Source organism: Coffea eugenioides, chromosome 6, assembly GCF_003713205.1.
Source record: "Coffea eugenioides isolate CCC68of chromosome 6, Ceug_1.0, whole genome shotgun sequence".
NCBI classification, from domain to species: domain Eukaryota; kingdom Viridiplantae; phylum Streptophyta; class Magnoliopsida; order Gentianales; family Rubiaceae; genus Coffea; species Coffea eugenioides.
The window spans coordinates 18,125,152-18,146,524 of NC_040040.1; the positions used below are offsets into that span (position 1 = coordinate 18,125,152).

General features: G+C 33.5%; 2 protein-coding genes across 2 annotated transcripts; both read right to left on the minus strand.

Moving 5' to 3' along the window:
• Positions 1-572: 572 nt before the first annotated feature.
• LOC113773740 (transcription initiation factor IIB-2-like) lies at positions 573-1,241 on the minus strand. The gene is made up of 2 exons (XM_027318359.1): positions 889-1,241; positions 573-636 (listed from the first exon to the last, which is right to left on the minus strand). The coding sequence occupies exons 1-2, from the start codon at positions 1,239-1,241 to the stop codon at positions 573-575; spliced, it is 417 nt and encodes a 138-aa protein (XP_027174160.1).
• Positions 1,242-8,056: 6,815 nt separating this feature from the next.
• LOC113776270 (transcription initiation factor IIB-2-like) lies at positions 8,057-12,566 on the minus strand. The gene is made up of 7 exons (XM_027321389.1): positions 12,046-12,566; positions 11,141-11,165; positions 9,956-10,085; positions 9,744-9,874; positions 9,558-9,646; positions 8,654-8,730; positions 8,057-8,432 (listed from the first exon to the last, which is right to left on the minus strand). Exons 1-7 carry the CDS (start codon positions 12,393-12,395, stop codon positions 8,293-8,295), a joined length of 942 nt encoding a protein of 313 aa, XP_027177190.1. The 5' UTR covers positions 12,396-12,566; the 3' UTR covers positions 8,057-8,292.
• Positions 12,567-21,373: the final 8,807 nt, after the last annotated feature.

Sequence of the window (21,373 nt, forward strand, 5' to 3'; positions counted from 1 at the left end):
TTCCATCCAAGTAAATACAAAAATAACAGTACAGTGCAACTGCACACATGTGCAACAGTCCTTTCATATCTGTGTAATTTATGTCTGTCCACAAGCACACAAATTGTATGATCAGAATGTCTACCATCATCACAACCGATAGGCTGAAATTCCATTCATTAACTTCCAACTGGAAAAGCACTACTTACCCTCATGACAACGATTTTGCCCCAAATTCTATCTCCCGCACTAACTTCCATAACGGGAATGAAGGATGGTAGGCTCAACAGGTAACCAAAGGACAATTGAAGTAACAAACCAAATCGAACTGACTATCACTTGCACACAGCATGCCTCCATTGTCTTGACATGGTCAATTACCTTTTCCAAAATATCCCTTCATTTCCTTAATACTTTGTATAGATAATCCAAGATTCTCAAAAAGAAAACTTTAACAGTAAATCTCTCCAAAATTTGTTCACAATATTGCATAAATCAACAAAAAAAAAAAAAAATTCACTCCCAACAATCATCTCACAAATTATTAGAATAAAATGATCCCAAATTTCATTGAATATCACTTTTCCAATTTCTCATGACACCAAAAATTCCCTTTCCCAGTGAGCATAAAATCCAAAATACATCACAATTTTCAACCTAAACCACAACAAATAAATTGAATAACATCCCCAAGAATCCATAAAAATGTCAAATTCCCCACCCAAAATCCAATTTTTCATATAATTCCACAAAAACCAATCCCGAAGATCCAAAAATCACATTACATGCATGAAAATCAAGAAACAGCAAACGACATGCAGTCAGCTAACACTAACCCAATCCCAGAATATAAAAACAAAAAATTAGAAAACAAAAAAAAAAAAGAAAACTCCCTGTAATTTCACAAACCTCTCAGACATGGTGGCGATGGTTTTGAAGGCCAATATGAGAGAGCGGTCAGGGTTGGAGCCGCGATTCTGCCACCGCCCAAGTGAAGAAGTCAAGAAATCACTGGTAGACCCATTGGGCTTGGAGATCACGGTGGACAATCCGCCGTCGGTCAGTAACGGATTACTGGGACCGCCAACTCGAACCGGGTCATTGTCCCCTGACTCATTCGCAAAAGTTCTCCACTCCGAAGTCTCATCGATCGAGTGGGACTCCAAAACCAAACCGCACTCCGAACAAACCATGTCCCCGGCCGAATGGTCGAACACCACTTCCGTACTCTTCTTACAGTCCGAACAATACGCATCCGCCATAAAAGAGAAGAAGAGGGAACGGAAAGAGCTTTTTTGCTTTTCTTTTTTTTTTTGGGTTCCTTATTTCTATCTGGATATATCTGTTTATCTGATTTTTGTTACCATTAATTGAGGAAGAAAACTGGTGGGATTTTGGTGCTACTATTTTTTTATACAGAAATGGAAGCCCAGTGTGTGTACTGTGTGAGAATTGCTTTTTGTATGTTTGCTTGTTTGCGGGTTGGTTTCGTTGTTTGTTAGGAGATGGAGGGAGCGAGGGAGGGAAGAGTGACGTTTCAGGTTTGCTTTTCGGGAAGGGATCAATTAACAAATTTTCGACGTGCTTAATGGTGGTTAACTGGTTTTATACCTGTGCCGGGGTGGCCCCCGCCGGTGGATTTTTGTGACAGGAGGACGTGGGCCGGTGTGGGTATTTGTGGAAAAATATCTATACCATATACAGTTGAGGAAGGAATTTGGAATTAACATTGGAGTTAATATTTATCTTTACTTTGTAAATTTTTTTTTATCCTTATAAAAATTATTTTTATTTTAACTGTCTAAAACTACTCATGACTATTTTTATTTTTAACTATTTAAGTACATGTTTTTAACATAACAACTTCTTCTTTAGTAATAAAAGTTTATTTAAAATATATAATCATAACTATTATTCATTTTTTTATTACACACATATTAGGCGTGCATTGAGCACTAGTACCAATAGTACCTCACATTTTGAGGTTGTTAACTTTTAGTCCTTCATGTATAAAACAGAACATTCTAACCGTATGTTTGGATTGTGAATTATTAGAGATATTTTTACTGTAGCACTTTTTGTGATGTGATGTATGTGAGATAAAAAGGTAATTGAGAAGGTAAAAAGGTGTATTGGAAATTGTAATGATGATGTAAGTAAATAAATTTGGGGAAATAAAGCCCAATCCAAACAATTACGTTTGGTACGCAAGAATTATCGGAAAGACCTTTTCACCCTGAATAATAGGGAGAAAATTTTATCATTTCAATGTCTAGTACGCAAGTCAGAATAAAATATTTATTAATTTTTCAGTATGCAGTAGAATTCATATTTAAATGTCAGAATAGAATACAATTAATGCAAATTTAAGATGTAACTTGTTTTGTTTGTTCTACCATGTTATTTGTTTGTTTACATGGAATCTTGACATTTTTTGCTTACAAAATAATTGATGATTGATATTAAAAATTTTCAATTATAATATTTAATTCATTTTAGCATATAGATTTTTATGTTAAAATTTTACATACGCTAGCAATATAATTAATTAATTAGAAATGTAAAATATACATTATATGAAGCCAAACAATTATAGTACATTTTTAAATTTTATTATGTTTTTATTTTTTATATAAGATACAAAAAAATTTACACAATTCTTTAAAATTCAAAGAATAAAGTATCTCAAAATATTTGTTGGCTACATTATCAAGTTGTTAAATTTTAGTCCTTGACGTACATACGAAATTAAACTCTTTAATACTAACTCATGATTCAAAATGCATTATTTATTGTCACTAAACTGATTATCTCGCCATAAATTTTGCCCGAGATAATCACTTTTGAGAAGGGTTTGGCTAGAGGTGCCCAATGTTTAATAACAACGTTAGGAGTGCAAGTTTTTTAGACTGTTATTTACAGTAAGTGTTTAAATACGAGAAGAAAAACTACATAAATATGTGCATCTAAATGGTAAATTACGTGTTGATTTGGTAAATTACAGATCCATTTGGCATGACAAAGTCAATATTATGTGCTAAGTGGTGCATGAGTATTGTAAACAAGTGTGTGTATCAAATAAGGAAGCGTGTACCTTACATGGTAGAATGTGATTGGGTATTAATGCAATGGGAAAATCATTAAAAACGTCCCTCACGTTTTGTAAAATGATTTTTTTCGTCCCTTATTTTTAAAATTATAATTTTACGTCCCTTATAAATTTATATTAGTTAAATTTGGTCCCTACTTAGGTTTTCAACTAGTTTTTTTGTCAAAATTCATTATGTGCTTTGCATGTGATCATTTTTTAACGGCAAAATTATCAAATCAAAATTTACATAATCTGATTTATAGTCATTTATATTTCACAAAATGAATTGTTTCGTCCCTCACATTACATAAAATAAATTTTTGCATCCCTCATTGACCATGTGTACGAATATTTTTTTTTAAAATCCATGTATATATCTATTTGATTTTACCTGAACAGTACGAATAACATATAATATATCTCTATTTGATTTCACTTAAACAGACTAATTGTAATTATACACATACTATTCAATATATATATATGGATTTAAATCTAACAATTTTGTTTTAAACAAACACACACACATATTTATATATATATATATATATATATTTGATTTCACTATATGAATCTTTTCAATATTTGTAACCTTTTCTCTTTTGGTAATAATTCATTTATTGAGTTGTGTAATAAGGTTATCTAATTAATCGGTCCTAATTCGAATTCTATAGTTACACTAACAAATTGCAGTTTAAATCTGAAATTTTTACTCACCACCTTTAAGACTAATAGTTAAATTTCTTACCTTGTGATTGTTTTAAAATTTGAAAGTATCAATCACTTACTTCTTTTTGTCATACTTTTCCTTTGTTTATTTTTTCTGTTCAAATTTAATTTGATATAAACCTTCTTTGTTTTCAATTTTCGAATAAAAGGAAATGAACATGAATGAAAAACTAACAATTTTTTTAAACTATCTATTTAATTTCACCTGAACAGTATGTAAGAGGTCTTGGGTTCGAGTCCTCCAGCTTACACTAAAAAAAAAGTGAAATTAAATAGAGATATATTATATGCTATTCGTATTGTTCAAGTGAAATCAAATGGATATATACATAAATTTTTTAAAAAAAATTATTCATACACATGATCAATGAAGAATGAAAAATTTTATTTTGTAAAATGTGAAGAATGAAAAAATTCATTTTGTAAAATATAAGGGATGAAACAATTTATTTTGTGAAATGTGAGGAACAAAAAAATTTATTTTGTAAAATGTGAGAAACTATGGATTGGATTATATAAATTTTGATTTGACAATTTTGCCCTTTAAAAATGATCACGTGCAAGGACCGTGGTGGATTCCGATCGGAAACCTAGATAGGGACCAAATTTAATCAATGTAAATTTTTAAGGGACGTAAAAGTACACTTTTAAAAGTGAGAGACGAAAAAAGTCATTTTGCAAAATATGAAAGACATTTTAAACGATTTTTCCTAATGTAATTGATGTTAATTCCATGTACTGTACTTTGATTATTGAGTAACAGTTAGGATTAAATCATGAAAAAAGAAAATTCCTTTCTAAGATTACATATTTCTCACTTTCCCAATGTAATGCAATCCACCTTACAATCTGAAATTAGATCTTTTTTTTTTTTAAGATCTCAGATTATTTTTTTTTTTAAGTGTAAGTGGGAGTCTTAAACTGAAGACTTCTCACTTACACTCCGCCCAACCAATCCCTCCCCCAAATAAAATATGCCTCCAATTAAATTCATAGATTTGCAGCCTAATGCACATTTAAGGGCATTTTTATCCACAAATCATACTTTTCATACGTTTAATAGAGGTTGCATTTGTCTTTTTCATTTTTTTTCTCCACATATTATATACCATATTGCGCAATGCATACGTATGTCATCTTTGTGCAATGCATCTAAAATGAAGTCTTATGTAAAATTTTAGGTTTAATCTTACTGAGAAAAATTTTAAATTCAAATTCAAAATTTTACATAATTATCATTCATTCAAGTCTGATAGTGTGTATACACTGTCAGGGTAAGAAACTTTAATCCCAAAAATTATTAGTGGAAAACTACATTAGTTTTATGCAAGTTGTAGACCGTGCAACATTTTGACGTAGGATCCAAGTAATTTAGGTTTGGTGTGGTTGGGAATGAATGAATATCCCGTGTACTAGCAATGTCTTTTATGAGATACAACTCCTTTTGTAGCATCATTCTGAAACCGTTTGGGTTCATATAATTAGTTCTCCAATTGTTTTCAGTGTTATATTTTTGATAGGAGGATAAAGTTATTTCCAAAAGTGTTATAAATCAAGAGATGAGTAATAATTTTAAAACGTTAATAAATAGTCTACTTTCCCTTTATTTGTAATTAATCCACAGATTTGTCACTTTTTTTCCTATGGATAAAGAACCCACGAGTCAAGTTGTCTAATTGTATGAATAGATCATGTCATCGTAAGTTCCTTGTTGAAATGCATATTTTTAGTGTCGGTTGTTCTATTTTGTAGTCTTGCAATACAGGATAAGATGACAATCTTTAGAGTTCTAAAAGTAGGTTCACTTTTTTTTTTGGTTGGGGTGGGGGGAAAGAAAGGATTTCTTAACTGTCTCCTTACAAAATTGTCTGAGTGCTTTTAAGGGAGAAGTTGCAGTTTTAGTCCGTAACATTTGGACCATATATCAAAGTGGGTAGTAAAATTATGAAGAAAATGAATCTAGTCCTTAAAATTTTGGTTGGCTTTTAAAAAAGGATTAACTTGTTATGTATTGACAGAATAATGATTTTTTCACACTAATAATTTTGAATGTATGTCACATATGCATGATTTAAATGCACATTCTATGATATAATCTGAATCTGTTTGTTAAAAAATCTTTACGCTGACAATATATAAAAATGTTATTCTTTAAAAAAATCATTTTCATAAAAAAATGCATCCATAATTTCACATTCATAAAACTCAATAATTATTAAGATACACCTAAAAAAATAACACTAACACACACACACACACACACACATTAACATCCCTTTTCTCACCACTAACTCCATCTCCCTCAAACGACCTTCCCTCACCTCTCCAACCCAACACTCCCTTCAACACTATACTGCAGTCGCCTCCCATTCTCCCACTTTCATCAAATTGGAGGAGAGAGAGTACGGGTTGAAGGAGGGAGAGAGAGAGAGAGAGACAAAAACATGTTTAAAGTTTTCTAACCTAAAAACATTTTTAAAATACTTCAAGAAAAAGGATAATTAAATACAGTTAGGACAAAAATTAATCTAATCATTAATGTTTTTAATTTTGACCTAAAACAGATAATAAACAGATTTGGCCAATTATCACTCATGACATAGATATTTGCTAAAATGTCCAACTTTTCATGAACAAATCACTTCCTATCTTTTAACATAAAATTCCTAAATTATGCAATTAACAAACTAAAACTGCAACTGCTTACGAAACCTTGGTCTAGTGACTATAGTTGAAAACTCAAGAATTAAGAGCGTCGAATTCAAATCCTCCTTTTCTTTCTACGCTTCTTAAATCCCACTCATCATTGGTGAAAGAAAAAAAAAAGACCACTAAATTGTGACTCACAACTGCATAGAATTGGGAAATAAGATAAATGGATATTGTTACTAGTAGTTAAATGGCTTCCATCACATTATCACTTTAATCTAAAGTGTCAATGGGTTATGAGTAGGTTTTGAAACCACACAAGTGAAATGGATGAAGACACCCACCCACAGGGCAATTTGATTCTTAACCTTTTTTTGAATTTCAATTATATAACATTTAATTTGTTACACTTTATAATGATTTCAATGTAAAGCTTTATATTCTAACTAGTTTTGACGGACTATTGATTAGTGTAATCCTATTCATTCATGAATTCCTAAATTATGACGCTGAATTGAAGCTTCAACATTAGAATATCCACTTTTATAAGTAAAAACGTTTTTTTTTTTTACTATTATTCGAGGGAGGTTTCTAAAAAAATCTCGAGGATGCTAGATTTTTTTTTTCGGAGACGATAAACCTAATCTATCCTATACTAAGGGGAAGGGGGCGAACCTAAGGAGGCCCAGAAATAACTCGGAGGGGACTGAACCACCACCGGACCAGACGGATGCACAGCACACCCACCTGAATTTTTTTTTAAAACAAGCCACTTAAATGTGACATTTTTGGTGGGAGACAACCCCACCAACTAGGTCGTGGCCACTAAGCTAATGGCCCAGTGGTTCTCGAGGATGCTAGATAATACTGTTAAACAAACTCTCCAACGGAAGTTTTGAAACTCATCCCTTTCTCTAATATCATAACATTTGCTTTTTACTACACCTCGTGATATTTATTTTGCCGTTTTATAAAAAAAAAAAAAAAACACTCATGATATTTGGACATCCCCATCATACGATGTCGTCATCGTTGATAACTAATTAAACCACCCCCTACAGTGTGGCTCTTGTACCCAACCCACCCACATTCCGCATAGATTATGATAGGGCCATAAGAAGAAGACTGACAGTGCTTCGAGAAATGCTATGGGATCCTAGATTTAACAATTACCTGAGGCTTGAGATGGCTTTGTTTCGACGCTCCAAAGGAGTTACAAGGTTCTTTGAAGGAGGTGTAGAGAATCCAGTAATAACCTACAGGTCTGAACCCTAGGAGGTGTTCCGGAATCGAGTAGACAATTTATATATGTGCGAAGGGTGCGGGTCTGATCACAATGATGGGCCAGCTGCAGTAGAATAATGTCTAATATCTCCAATTCTTTTTTCTCGACGAAAACACAAATAGGAAAGATTGAAAACATCAATGAAATAGTATCTAATTTCTTGAAAACATAAATGGGATAGTGTCTAATTTCTGAAGACATAAATGGGATAGTATCTAATTAAATTAAGAAGAACAGCAACTGTTCAGAAACACAAAAGCAAGCATGAGAAAACGAACAATCCACCCATTCCAGAAACACAAGAGCAAGAAATTCAAAGAAAATTGGGAAGAAACTCTTCATTAATGAATTGATGGTGGCCTGTGTGAAAAATTTTCAATTGTACACTCAGACATCCAAAATTAACTTGTTTAATCATCTATACCGATGCAAGGGGAAAAGCAAAGTGACAAAAAAGAACTAAAAAAGAAAAAGTTGATACAGGTTTTTCCCTCTACAAGAATAAGAGCCAAATGCAACATACAAATAAAAGCCTAATCTGCAGCGACTATCACACCATCTAGGATTTTGGATTGGCAAGGCTCTTGAGGTCTTTTTCCTTGGCATACCACTCTGGTATTATTTTCGAAGCATGGGGAAAGAGGTCCTTGTAGGCATTCTTGATTGTCCCTTCAGCAACTGTAGTAGCAATAGAAATATCTGCAAGATACTATTCCAATCACACACATGTACAATGAAAAAGTAGAGCAGATGTAACCAACTCAATGACAAACCCAAAGATCAGACAACAGTACTGTACAATATTTTTCTGGCAACGAGGGAGATTTAATAACCTATTCTGCAACTCCGCCAAGTCAGTATAAATCTTCTTAAACTAAAGTTCCCCACCATGAATGAAATAAAATGGTAAATGCTCAAACCTCGCAAGGGCTTCCTTGAATCTGAGAGCTGCGTTATCATGTAAATTATTGCAGCAGCTATAGATATAGGGCTTCTCCTGCAATAGGAGAAAATAAAAATATGAAAGAATGTTGTTTACCAATCACAACACGATATCAGTCACATGCCATGGAATCTCACTGTTTTTAATAACAGACAGCAATATTAAATGTGTAAATCCATTTTCACAGGCAAAACCAAAATACTTGATTGATCACCCTACAAATCATGTCCAGTACCAGACTACTTGGTACACCATCCAGACGAAACCAAAAACTTCTTGAAGCCACAGATTTGACTCCACAAAACTTCTCCAAGAATTCAATTAAAACTTTTTTGCTGCATCTCAAACTCAAAAGAACCATGTTCTGCAGACAATCACTGCCCATCAATTATTTATGTCAATTTTTACATGCTTCCTTTATTGGCTGTTGAATACCAGCAGCAATTTGCCATTCCTGATTCTCAAAAAACATAGGTTTTTAAGTACAGCTCATCACTGGACTCTTATTGCATGTTAACCACCTATCCTGACATCAGAAAAATGTACTTCTTTTTCTGCTCCTGACTAACTATCTTTCAACTTACAGGACCATCAGAATGCATCATTTTGAGCATCTAATTTTCAAATGATTACTCAACATACAATAGAATAGCATTGCACCTAAAGGATGTCTAAATGTTATAGACCTGCAGGGAACCTACATATGTCATACACATATGCTGTATCCAGCAAGAAAGAAAATGCCCTTGCAAAGCAGGACAAGGAAATTGCCAATACATCAATAATTCACAGAAGCACAAGGATTCACTTCTAGTGGAGATAGTTCAGGCAGGTATAAGAGGACAAGCAAGGAAATTATTAATAAAGCAATAAAAAAATACCTTATATCAAATTCTTCAGACTTCTGAACTGTTTCCTGGACAGCTTTAATCTCTTCATTACTCATACCAAGATTAGAACAAAAACGTCTCTGAAACATATAGAAGCCAAAGAGTTACAGGTCATTAATACTGAACCACAGATTACTGAACTTCTACACTGTAACCTAAAGTTTCAGAAGAACTCACCAGATAGTCTCCTGCATGTATTGTTCCCATCTCCATAGATTCACCCATTTCAACCTTCAATTGCTTAACAATAAACTCTTTTGCTCGGCCAATTTCCTTCTTTGTAGCTCCATTGGCAATAGAGCAAATTTCTAGTTTAAAGCTAGAGGCTCAGAAGAGTTCATACACACAAAACCAGAATAAATCACGTGTATGAATGCATTAGAAGGCACCTTTTACAGTGCGTGCCTTGCCTTCTTGCCTACAAGCAATGTAAATGCAGGCAGCCACTAATGCATCCAAATTTCTTCCCCGGGTACACTTCTGATCCTCCAACCTTTTATATATCTCACTTGCTCGATCCTTCATATCAAAAAATAATAAGCAACACAATATTTAACAAATGACAATAGTAATTGTTTTCCTTATGGAAACACAAACTATAAAAATATTAATTAATTCAGCATCTTATTACTTCAAATATATAGCAGGAGAAGGAAAGAACTTTTCATAACCTTTTTGTTTTAAAAAAGGCACTAGAAAAGTTATATCATCTGACACCTTCCAAAGCCAATCCAGTCAAATTCTTAAAATGCAAAAATGACAATCAGAAATTCCAGCCAAGTTCTAGTGCCCAAATACAAAAAGCATCCAACAAAATCCAAGCACACCCTAAGAAGAACCAGACACTTTTCAAATGGAACTCAACAACACGGGAAAGTCAATTAAACATTAAAACATGTTTCCAAGGATGCGATGCAAAGGATGTACTTGCACAAATCGTGCTGGCTATCCAAGGGCAAACAGAAACAGCACAAAAATTTTGTGAAACAAAGTTTTTCGTATGAGATGATAGACTACCATATCCTTTCAATTTAGAAGCACCAGAAACATTTTGAGAAAAAGATGCGAGGTAAATCTAGGATCACCATCCTCTAAAATAACATGGTAGGTGCATCAAAAAAATAACATGATAGGCACATTGAAATATAATTGCACCATAACTAAATACATGAAGTATCATCTCAGAATGAGGCCTTTATAATATGTGCTGACAAAAGGACAAATTAGCATCATTTCGTTGTTTGATCCAGTCAAGTGGCAAAAGCATGTACAGAGTTGGACTTCAGAAGCCTTCCCACCCTCGGCATAGGAGAGAAATGCCAAACTTATAATTTTCTGCCCAACTGAACAAACACTTTCCATTTACTCAAATGGAACACCAAAAAAAACGAACACGCTTCCTACAACTCCCACCCCCCCCCCCTCCAAAAAAAAAAGAAAAGAAAATCTTGCAAAAATGTGGGCCCACACAAAGGGGAAACAAAACTCCGAAAGCTGACAAACATTCAACTAGGAAATGTATGACCTTGCACAAAAGCTTTCAAGTAAACCCAAAAAAAGGAAAAAAAAAATACCTTTATTGTTGCTACAAGGCTCAACCTGAAAGAAAAAAAGAGCCTGTGTTAGTATAGCCATATTCATTCCATCAAAGCATCTATATAACAGGAAAAAAAATTTATAACAAGTAGATAAGTTGATTAACCTGGACTCGGCAAAGATATCTTAAATAACTATTCAAGTCAAAAGAGAAGTCCAAAATTGATTTTGTGAAATAAATGCTTGATTTTGACAACCTACTGTCAATCAACATGAGCCAATCAAACGGAAAACTTGACTTATTTTTTAGCAGCAAATGCAAATATTAACATAGTACAGCAGATGTTCAAAGGAACCACTTTTCATTCAGTTAATTGAAAAGCAACAACAAGACAAACTGACAAAACCAATCAAAAGACTCTAACTTTACGCACCAAAACGGACTGCAACAGAATGAATCAAGAATGTTCACATTCACCAAAAATAGCAGATTAAAGCACAAAAGAAACATCACTTCAATAATAGAAAGCAGATAGAATTGTAAACTCGTCTCCCAATGTCCCACCATTAGTTTCGGTCAAATAAGCATTACGCAAAACGAATTCCACCCTTTTCAATAGTCATTTCTCCCTCAACATACATACACCTACATATGTAAACAGAAAAACTTTTCAATTCTATGAGCAAAATCAAACAAAATCCTCCAACAAATTTACCTTAAACACGCCAAGTTCATTCCATAAAAGAAAAAAAGGCAATCAGTCCACAACATCTAAGTATCCTACTATTCCTACTATTTTTCAAAGTTTTTAAGCAAAATCAAGCAAAGCCCTCGAAGGGTTTTACCTTAAAACTCCCAAACCTTTAAGAAAATCTTCCAAGAAAAACCCACAACACATTCCTCAAGCAAAAAATCACTAAAAATAGGGGGCCAAAAACAGACCTATCAGCCATATTAGTAATGGCCTTAAAGGCCAAAACAATAGCACGATCAGGGTCACCCCCACGATTCTGCAACCGGGCAAGAGACGAATCCCCATTGGAGCCATTAGGCCCCTTAGAAATCACAGTAGAAAGACCCGAATCACCAAGAAGAGGGTTGACCGGACCTCCAACACGAACCGGGTCATGGTCACCCGATTCATCGGCAAAAGTTCTCCACTCAGAAGTCTCATCGATAGACCTCGACTCCAACACTAACCCACACTCGGAACACACAGTATCCCCCGCAGCGTGGTCGAATACCACCTCCGTATTCCTCTTGCAATCCGTACAAAACGTATCCGTCATCATTACTATACTAATCTTCTACACCAAAAGAAGAAAAAGATCAAGACTCTCTTGATGGGTTTGTGTGGGTTTTTTGTGATCTCTTGTTCTTGATGGATGGTTTTTCCTGCCTTCCTAGGCCTTCTCTCCAACCCAGCAGAAGAATTTGCCTTATTCTACTCTGGGGTTTGGAGAAGGGGGGAAGAAGGAGAGGACAAGGGAGAGGGGTCAATGGGGTATATATAGACGAGAGGGCGTGTCTGGTAAAGGGCGGCGTGGGGACAGCTGGCACCAAGGCGGGCGGTCTCCACTTTTACTAATTTCCTTTTCTTCAAGATTTTTTTCTTTTTTTAAAAAAAAAAAAAATTATTGCATGAGTGAGTATATAAATCTTCTTGAGCCTTTAGTAATTTGCTTTTCTTCAAGAGTATTTATCTTTTTTTTTTGTTTTTTATCCTTGTATGAATTTAAATCTTCTTTCCGAATCACATAGGAAATGTAAAAATTGTGAAATTTTTTTGAAGCGTTTAGAATTAACTTTGCTTTCATAAAATATTAATAATTAGGTCCATTTTAAATTCACAGTTTATTGAATGCGGGATTTTTCGTATTGTACATATGAATCATTGATCGCCTATCCTTCTTGGAAGTATTTCCTTTTTTTCTCATTTTTGGAGGAGATAATAGAAAATATATCTAAAATTATGCATTGATATTTACAAAAAAAAAATTATCTTGTGTGCCTTCTTTTTTATAATAGAAAAAATTTAATTCACTTAAATCTAGTCTTTTGTGACGAGAAGAGCATTTAAACCCCAAAAAGGTATGAAAGTACATGACCTAGTACTCGTGTATCCTTAAATTTTGCTTCAAAGACTCAAAAAGAGTCCAAGTCAACTTGACTTGAAAAAAATAGTGCAGTATATGATTCAATTGTAAATTAAATAGAGATTAGATTTTAATGAAATAAAAATGTAAAAAAGAAAAAAGAAAAAAGAAATAGAAATTAAAATTCCACATAGCGCATGGGTTAGAAATTGTGTATATGGATCATACAAGGGGACATACAAGGGGACGTGGTTCCTTAAACTTTTGGGCCAAAGAGTGGAAAACTAATCAAATTGGGCCAACATGACGAGTTTATTTCTCCAAACAGAGAAGTGTCCAATTATCTGATTACAAACCCAAAGGACCATTGGGATGAATACTTTTGAGGCACTGCTAATATTTTACAAATAGTAGTTTACAAGACTCAGCAATTCAGTGCTAAGCGTATCTAAATAATTACAAGCCAAGAAGTCAATTAAATGGTTTTAGGCTTTTAGCAATGATGATGCTAGTAATAATATGACACTTGTTACTTGAACTGAGCAAACCTGATTTTCAAAGATTCAATGAACCCATATTGTGTCACACCACTTGGTGAGATGATATAGCACGATTCAGACCACCGAGTCTTTTAAAAACCAAGTCCACCCAAGCGTGAGGCCTATTTTGTTTAAAATGCAGTCTACTTATATGCAAAACTGGAGTGTTAATGATGGAATCTTGTGAAATCTACGCCTACTTATATGCGAGGAGAAGTGTGGAATTACCATCAAGTTTGGACTAAACACAGTTTGTATGGATCATATACAACTTTTGGGAGTGAACAAACCTGTGGGATATTCGTCGTTGCATCCGTAAAATTGGGAGTTTCCCATTGAAAAGAAAAATTATAGCGGAGTGCAAATATGGGACCAAAGAGTTGACGATCATTCTTGGGAATGTAATGTCATGTCTTCAACCGTAGACAAACTATGTACATACACGTCATACACGTTGTAGATTTGGACAAAATAATTTCTGTTGTTTTTGCAACTGGTGCCAAAAATTTGTCAAAACTCTACGTCAAAAATTTTGGGAGCAATCTGCCAAAATCCAAAATTTTGTCAGATTGCTCCAATAATTTCTGTTGTCAGATTTGGACAAACTACGTCAAAGATTTGACAAAATTTTTGGCAGATTGCTCCAATAATTTCTGTTGTCAAAAATTTGTCAAAGATTTGGGAGCAATCTGCCAAAATTTTGTCAAAAAACGAAGCCGTAATTAAAGGGCCTCTCAGCATGGCTAGTAGATAGGACTGACTATATGCATAAATGTCCAAAACTCTACGCTACTAAGGGCGTCTTTTTGGAGAACATACAAAAAATAGAAGAGCTCAACTCGATAGACTTATTAGAGTGCCAATCCATTCGCAACGGAAGTTCTGTTTCATATCCTGTGCCACTTTCTGTCACACTTTTTATTATATTGCTATTTTTTCAACATAAATATCATGTTTTATTTCTTTTTTGTTTCCTTAAGATCCAATAACTATTAATTCAGTAATACACAAAATTTAACAAATTCAAAAAATTAAAATGCATAAAAAATGAGATTTTTTATAAATTTTCTATTATATAATACTTTTTTGAAGCTGTTGTATTTATTTTTTACTGAATTAATAGTTATTGGATCTTAAGGAAACAAAAAAGAAATAAAACATGATGTTTATGTTGGAGAAATAGCAATATAATAAAAGGTGTGACAGAGAGTAACACAGGGTGTGGGACAGAAGATTCGTTACGCAATCCAACTCTACGACTCAAATCTTGACAAGTTCAAACTTAACTCAAAACAATAGACTTAGGGGCTTTCAGATTTTTGGGCTTTTGAGTTTGAGTCTAAGTTAGAAGACTCAATCCTAAGAGTTCGAATTTATATTGAGTCCAGCCCAACCTCATAAGCAAGTAGTTAATTATATATAATATATTAATATTTATAAATTATTACAAATATATATATTAATTTTTAATATTTTAATGTCATAATATGTACAATTATATATTATATATATCATTTAATATATAATTAGTATATATACATATGTATATGTATATGTATATGTATACTAAATTAATATTTTAATGTCATAATATGTACAATTATATATTATATATATCATTTAATATATAATTAGTATATATACATATGTATATGTATACTATATATATAATTATATATATGAACAGGTCAAGTATTAATCGAATTTGAGTCTAATAAAACTCAAATTTGAGTTACATTTAATTTGGATTTATTATTGAGATTCAAACTCTACTTTGCTTGGCTAGTCTTATTACACGCAAGACTCATCAATCTTTTTTGGAATGAACGAGCCGGGTTTAGGCTAACTCAAACTCATTGATAATCCTCCCCGCATTGTTTGGATTGTTGGTTTCAGCAAAAAAAAAAATTCATTTTTCGTGAATTTATTTTTCAATCACCTTATATTTCACATACATCAAATCGTTGCAGTATATTTTTCTATAAACACTCATAAAAATAGGAATCCAAACAGTAACTTTCTCCATGGCGTTATTAAGCCAACACCGTCGCTTTTTTGAAGGACACTTTTTGAATGGTTTATTCGCTTTTCTTGCCATCCAGAAAAGAAGTAGAGTAGCCCATTCTGAAAAATAAAATGTCAGTCAAGGGTTGCGAATCATAGGCTTTAGACATACTTTTTGCAGGTCTTCAATTCTCTGAGTCCCACCAAACGCCCAAATTTGATTAAACTCAGAGAATTTCTAGAAAGCGACTTTCTAGTTACTTTTTCCAAGTAATTTCTTTCTTTCTTGCTTCATGTTTGCAATTGTTTGTGGAGCGTGAAATTCAGTATCGAAGTTGGACTGACTTGAGGAGATTTTTTTTTTTTTTTGGTATTTTGTTTCGGTAAAAACACATAAATTGATGACGGATTAATTACAATTCCTAATATTGGAAATCGACTAAATAAAGAAAACCCAAAATTAGTAACATTTATCAAGTGTGATGCGTCCATTATTTTGAAAAAGCGTGAAATTTACGCTATTTTTTTAGTTTTTGGATAATTTCAGAAACCTCCGTTGAGGTTTTTGATAATTTTACTGAATTCCCTTGAGATTTTCAATATTACATTTACATCTTTTGATGATAAACATTGACTATAATAACCTTCATAATTTTTTAAAGACAAGCCATTGATAAAAAGGGGAAAAGATAACAGAAAAAAGGAAAACAATTCTTGTTGACCAGGCCAGATATTGTGGTCAAACTATTTCAATCATAACCATTAAATTGTAACCTTTTATCACTTGAATATGCTAATAAAGTTGGATGTCTCCTTCCTTCTACCACTCAAATATACTATTGCTATTGATGATGATGGAAGCAATCATCACTGTTAACAACCCAATTGTTCATATTATTGAGCAAAAAAAAGTTACTGGATTACGGGAAAGTATAATTTGATAGACTGTATTAAAATTATTACCCAAACTTGCACTTTTGTTGATGTTTTGCCTTTTAAAAATTTTTTATGATTATTCATACTAAAGAAATTTAGATGACGGCAATTTTGGGCATTCATATACTTTTTTAGTCTTACATCATCAAGGTGGAACCCAAACCTATGTTTTAGGGGAGATATGCATAATTTTCAAAACGTGAGGGAAGCTGTCTAAAATTACTAGAAACCTCAAGGGAGGTTTCTGAAATTATCCCTTTAGTTTTTGGTAAAAATTTTCTGGTATAGTAGCTCATAAGTCATGCATTAAGTTCTACTCTCCACCGGAAAACAAAATATATAGAGCAACAGGGATTCGAGCTAGGTCCGTATGTCATAAACAATAACCACTAACAAGGTTTTTGATAAATGGATATGAAGGGCAGGAATAGATATAAAAAATAATGATACCAATGTCTATTATTTGGTAGATCATTATATGAATTATTTAGTGGAAATCGAAGTATTAGATTTTATCCTTTATCAGTCCTTTTTAATAGGTTTGACAATGAATTGATTTAACTTTTTAATGAAATGAAACCAATTTCCACTTTTAGAACCGAACGTGTAAAGGGGAACTATCAAAATCCACACTCCCAATAAGGATTTCGATTCCAGAATGTGAACCAAACGCCTCCAAATAATTGTGCATGAAGAGGAGCGGAGAAAACAGGTTCTGATGGCTGTGGGAGAACGAAATGGCTTTTGTATGTAATCCTTCCAATACCCGTCAATTGGTTTTTTGTTATCCTCACTTAGAAGCAAAGAGTGAGAAAATGGGGACGGTAGTATTTTAAGTTTAGACTCACTCTTCAAGGAAAATGACATTTTCTTGTTTAAGCAAAAATTTTTAAATTCAGAATTTTCTACTTATAATTCCTCCACCGTACCCCTTAACCCAACCCTCCCCTAAAATGACTTTGAACTATATTCTCCTCATTTTTGTTGGTATTGAAGCATGCATAGCTGCTGAACGCAATCCTTAAATTACATTTTGAAATAGCAAAAGAAATATGTATTTATTCTGAGAAGACAAATGAAAATCTATAACATTTCTTAAGCATATCAAGAACCATTGTATCTAAAAGGGGGGGGGGGGGAGGAACCACTTTATTGGTAAATACCCAGAAGAAGGGGCCAAAAAAAGAAAAATACACCCCAACTGTGGTATGAAATTTGTAATCAGTTCATTTCTCAAAACAAGCAAGACAAGGAGGACTCAATTGAAACATGCCAGATTGATAGATTCCGCCAAATTCTTATTTACATTCAAGTTTATTCAATTAATTCAAAAGTTAATAGAATATAAATGACTGACTAGGGGTGAAATCGAGCCGAATCGAGCTCGAATAGTGACTTACTCGAGCTCGAACTCGACACCATCCACCAGAGCTCGAGCTCGAGAAATAAAGATCAAGATTGACTCGAAAATAACATGAGCAGGCTCGAACTCGACTCGATCAAGCTCGACATGCATTGGAGCTCAAGCTCGAGTCAAGTACTCGAGATGCTCAATCGAGTACTCGACTCGAGTACCTGAGCTCAATGATCCTGGAAGTCAGCCTGTTTGTTCGCCCCCAATCATGAAAGAAACAACTCAAAGCAAGTCCAAAAATAGGCCTCCTCAATCCCATCAGCAGTCCCAACCGAAAGTCATGCAATTATCCTCAACATCAGCAGCAGCTTCCTCTATGTCAAGACCTCAGAAACCATTACAAATATTGCAGCAGGGAGAAAAGAACAAACTCTCTATCAGAATCAGAACAAGAACCCTCGCTCAAAGGTCGCTGCCCACCGCTGCTACTTACTCCATTTTGAGCTCCAGGAGAAGGAAAAGGGAAGATTAGCTGAACTGCTGAAGTGTTTAAAGCTCTAGATGTTGCGGCTGCCTTGCAACGTGTGACAGTTGAGAGAATGAGAGATTGAGATTTGAAGCTGAAGTGCTGAACTGCTGGGAACGAAGAAGAAGAATGAAGGGTCCTGGGCCACGGAAGGAGTTTTCCCCGATTGAGTTTTTAGTTTTCATCATATTTCTCAAGCCAAAATTACTTATTCACCCTTCATTATTACTACAACATAACTGGTTAAACCCGTAAATAGACTAGCTAACAAACCTAAAAGAGTAAATTGATAACTAAAATAATATACAATACATATATGCTATTGATCTCAAGCTACTCGACGAGCTAAAAATTCCTCCTCCTAACTACTCGAGCTCGACTCGTTTTCTGTAGCGAGTAGCTCGAGATCGAATTCGATCGAACTCGAGTCGAGTTTATAAACAAGTTACTCGCAAGCTCGATTCAAGCTACTCGATTTCTTTGCACCCCTATGGCTGACACATATTAGCAAATGAAACATCCTATTAAAACTTTATACGCCCCCACAGGCATTAGCTTTGATGGGATGGGACTATTCAGCGAATGAAGAAAGAAATTACTAGCACAAGTAGCAAGTACATAGGCAAAAGAAAGCATGCATGCATGCAACAGCATTAATTATGACACAAAAATAGCAAGTAAAATAAGTTAGTCCACCAAAAATAATTTAACAGTTTTTTATTTAAAAGACACACTTGTTTGAAGGGTTTATGAATACTCAGTATCCATAATCCTCTGGTAATAATTTTCTGAATTATCCCCAAAAAGAAAATCAACCAGGAGAAAAGAAATTCACAGGCCAAATTCTTATCACTTCATATCATGTCTACGACATCTCCCCTTGTGTGTCCATCACCATCCGGCATCATATACTTGTGGAGATCTTTCCCACATGACGTCTTAGTTGATAATGCTCATGCAATTTGATTATAGAATATTTGGAGATCTAACCCAATTCCACGAAGAAGAAAACCCTTTTTGCAGTCTTAAGTTACATTTTAGTATAACATAATTGAGTATACGCCATTGACCAAGGCAGATTACATGAGAATGATAATGACATAATAAGCACATTTATAGCTGCAGAATGTTTGACTTGCTTTGAATATGAAAATCATTTCGTATATAAAAATTTCTCAAGAAATAAAGAAAGAACAGTATCAAATTTCTTACTCGTGGGAGCAGAACTTTTATACTCTCAATAACGTGCGAAAGGATTAGAACCTAAACTTATCGTTGGGGTGGGATGAGTTGGACAGTGCTGAAGAAGGGAGTGTAAGTGAAAGATTTCAGATTCGAAACCTTCCATTAGTTTTGGTCAACTTTCATCTGACATTAGCGTGTGATTATAGGATAGTCACTACTATGATATGGGTTATTTTACATTTATATTGTGCTCCTTTATTATTTTTCTTCATAGTTGCACTTATCTCATGTATATATGAAAATATAATATATTTGTTTGTGGCTGTAAGTTTGACTTTTAAACAATTTTGTGGGCACAAATTGCAGGCTGTATCTTTTATTTTTAAAACTTCTGAGTATTACATTGGCATCCTTAAAGTACCTCTCCTGTCTAAGGTAGCTTTAGACTCTTAGGATGTTGAATTGAAACATCAATTATTCCATGTTGATTTGTCAAAAAACAACCAAGTTTTGATAGAAAAGTAAAGATTCCAATATTCGAACAGATTACTTAATGTTGTTATTCTCAATTACTAGATAATTACATAAATTCTTCGCCAAATGGCAACCAAGTCTTATATTTTGCTTTTACCAACTGGTAAAAATAAATGAATTGGCTAATTATAACCATTGGATTAATGGTTAGTTAGATGAACATAACATGTAGATGTTTATACTGAAAAAGAATATAATTTTTATATTAAGAGTGGTGGTTCTAGTGGATTCAGATTCTCTACAATTACAGTGGTGATTTGAAATTCGATAGGAGAAATTAAATGCAGGATCCAAATTTCAGCGTGTAATAAAATTTGTAATGTTTTTGCATATTATTGCCATTATTTATATTATTATTTACATATTATCATGCAATTGAAACTGATAGTGATAATTGTAGATGACCTGAATCCGAGGTTCTGAGGGATTTTCATGAGATCAATAGTATATAACTTTGCGTTGGTTAAGAGTCATGACACTAAATTGAAATCTACTACCTTAGCCACATTGCAAAACCCAAAAAAAAAAAAAAAAAAAATCCAGATTAAGGGCGTGTTTGATAAAACTAAAATCAAAATATAAAATTTGAATATATTATTAAATTGTTGAATTGTTAAGTACTAAAAATGATGCATTTGAGTGTATATCACATTAAGTGATAAGTGAATAACTTTTCACTTATTTTTTAGAGCAAGTTTTGCCTTGAAAATTCAGTGTCAGTTAATTAATTCAAATGTTCTATCTTTAATTATCAAACGCGTTTCAATATATTATAATCTGAATCCATTAAATATTGAATTGAATTATCAAACAGGATCTAAATAAGTGTTACTCTTCTAATGGAATTTCTTCATGAAATACTACTATTGATTTTGGCATATTCCTAAGCCTAAATCAGATAATAAAGACATGGTTTTGAACCTTGCTACTCGTCTAAATCAGATATCAATATCATTGCCTAGAGAGAAGTACGGGTGGCAACATATTAGTCATAAACTCATAATACTAATTTTCACTAAGCCCACATCATTACGCTCGTCCGATAAGTGTCACTTTTCTGTGGTTTGAAGCGTACACGGAATATGATGCCGCCAAA

Bases quoted from the DNA above. Each gene is read 5' to 3' on its own strand.
- LOC113773740 (XM_027318359.1), bottom strand. From the start codon at position 1,241: ATGGCGGATGCGTATTGTTCGGACTGTAAGAAGAGTACGGAAGTGGTG. The intron at 637-888 runs GTTTGTGAAATT...GTTGTGGTTTAG, and splicing joins ATCGCCACCATGTCTGAGAG to GTTGAAAATTGTGATGTATT.
- LOC113776270 (XM_027321389.1), bottom strand. From the start codon at position 12,395: ATGATGACGGATACGTTTTGTACGGATTGCAAGAGGAATACGGAGGTG. The intron at 10,086-11,140 runs GTATTTTTTTTT...TTTGATATGAAG, and splicing joins GCCTTGTAGCAACAATAAAG to GATCGAGCAAGTGAGATATA. The intron at 8,731-9,557 runs GTATTTTTTTAT...CTCCTATTGCAG, and splicing joins TCTGAAGAATTTGATATAAG to GAGAAGCCCTATATCTATAG.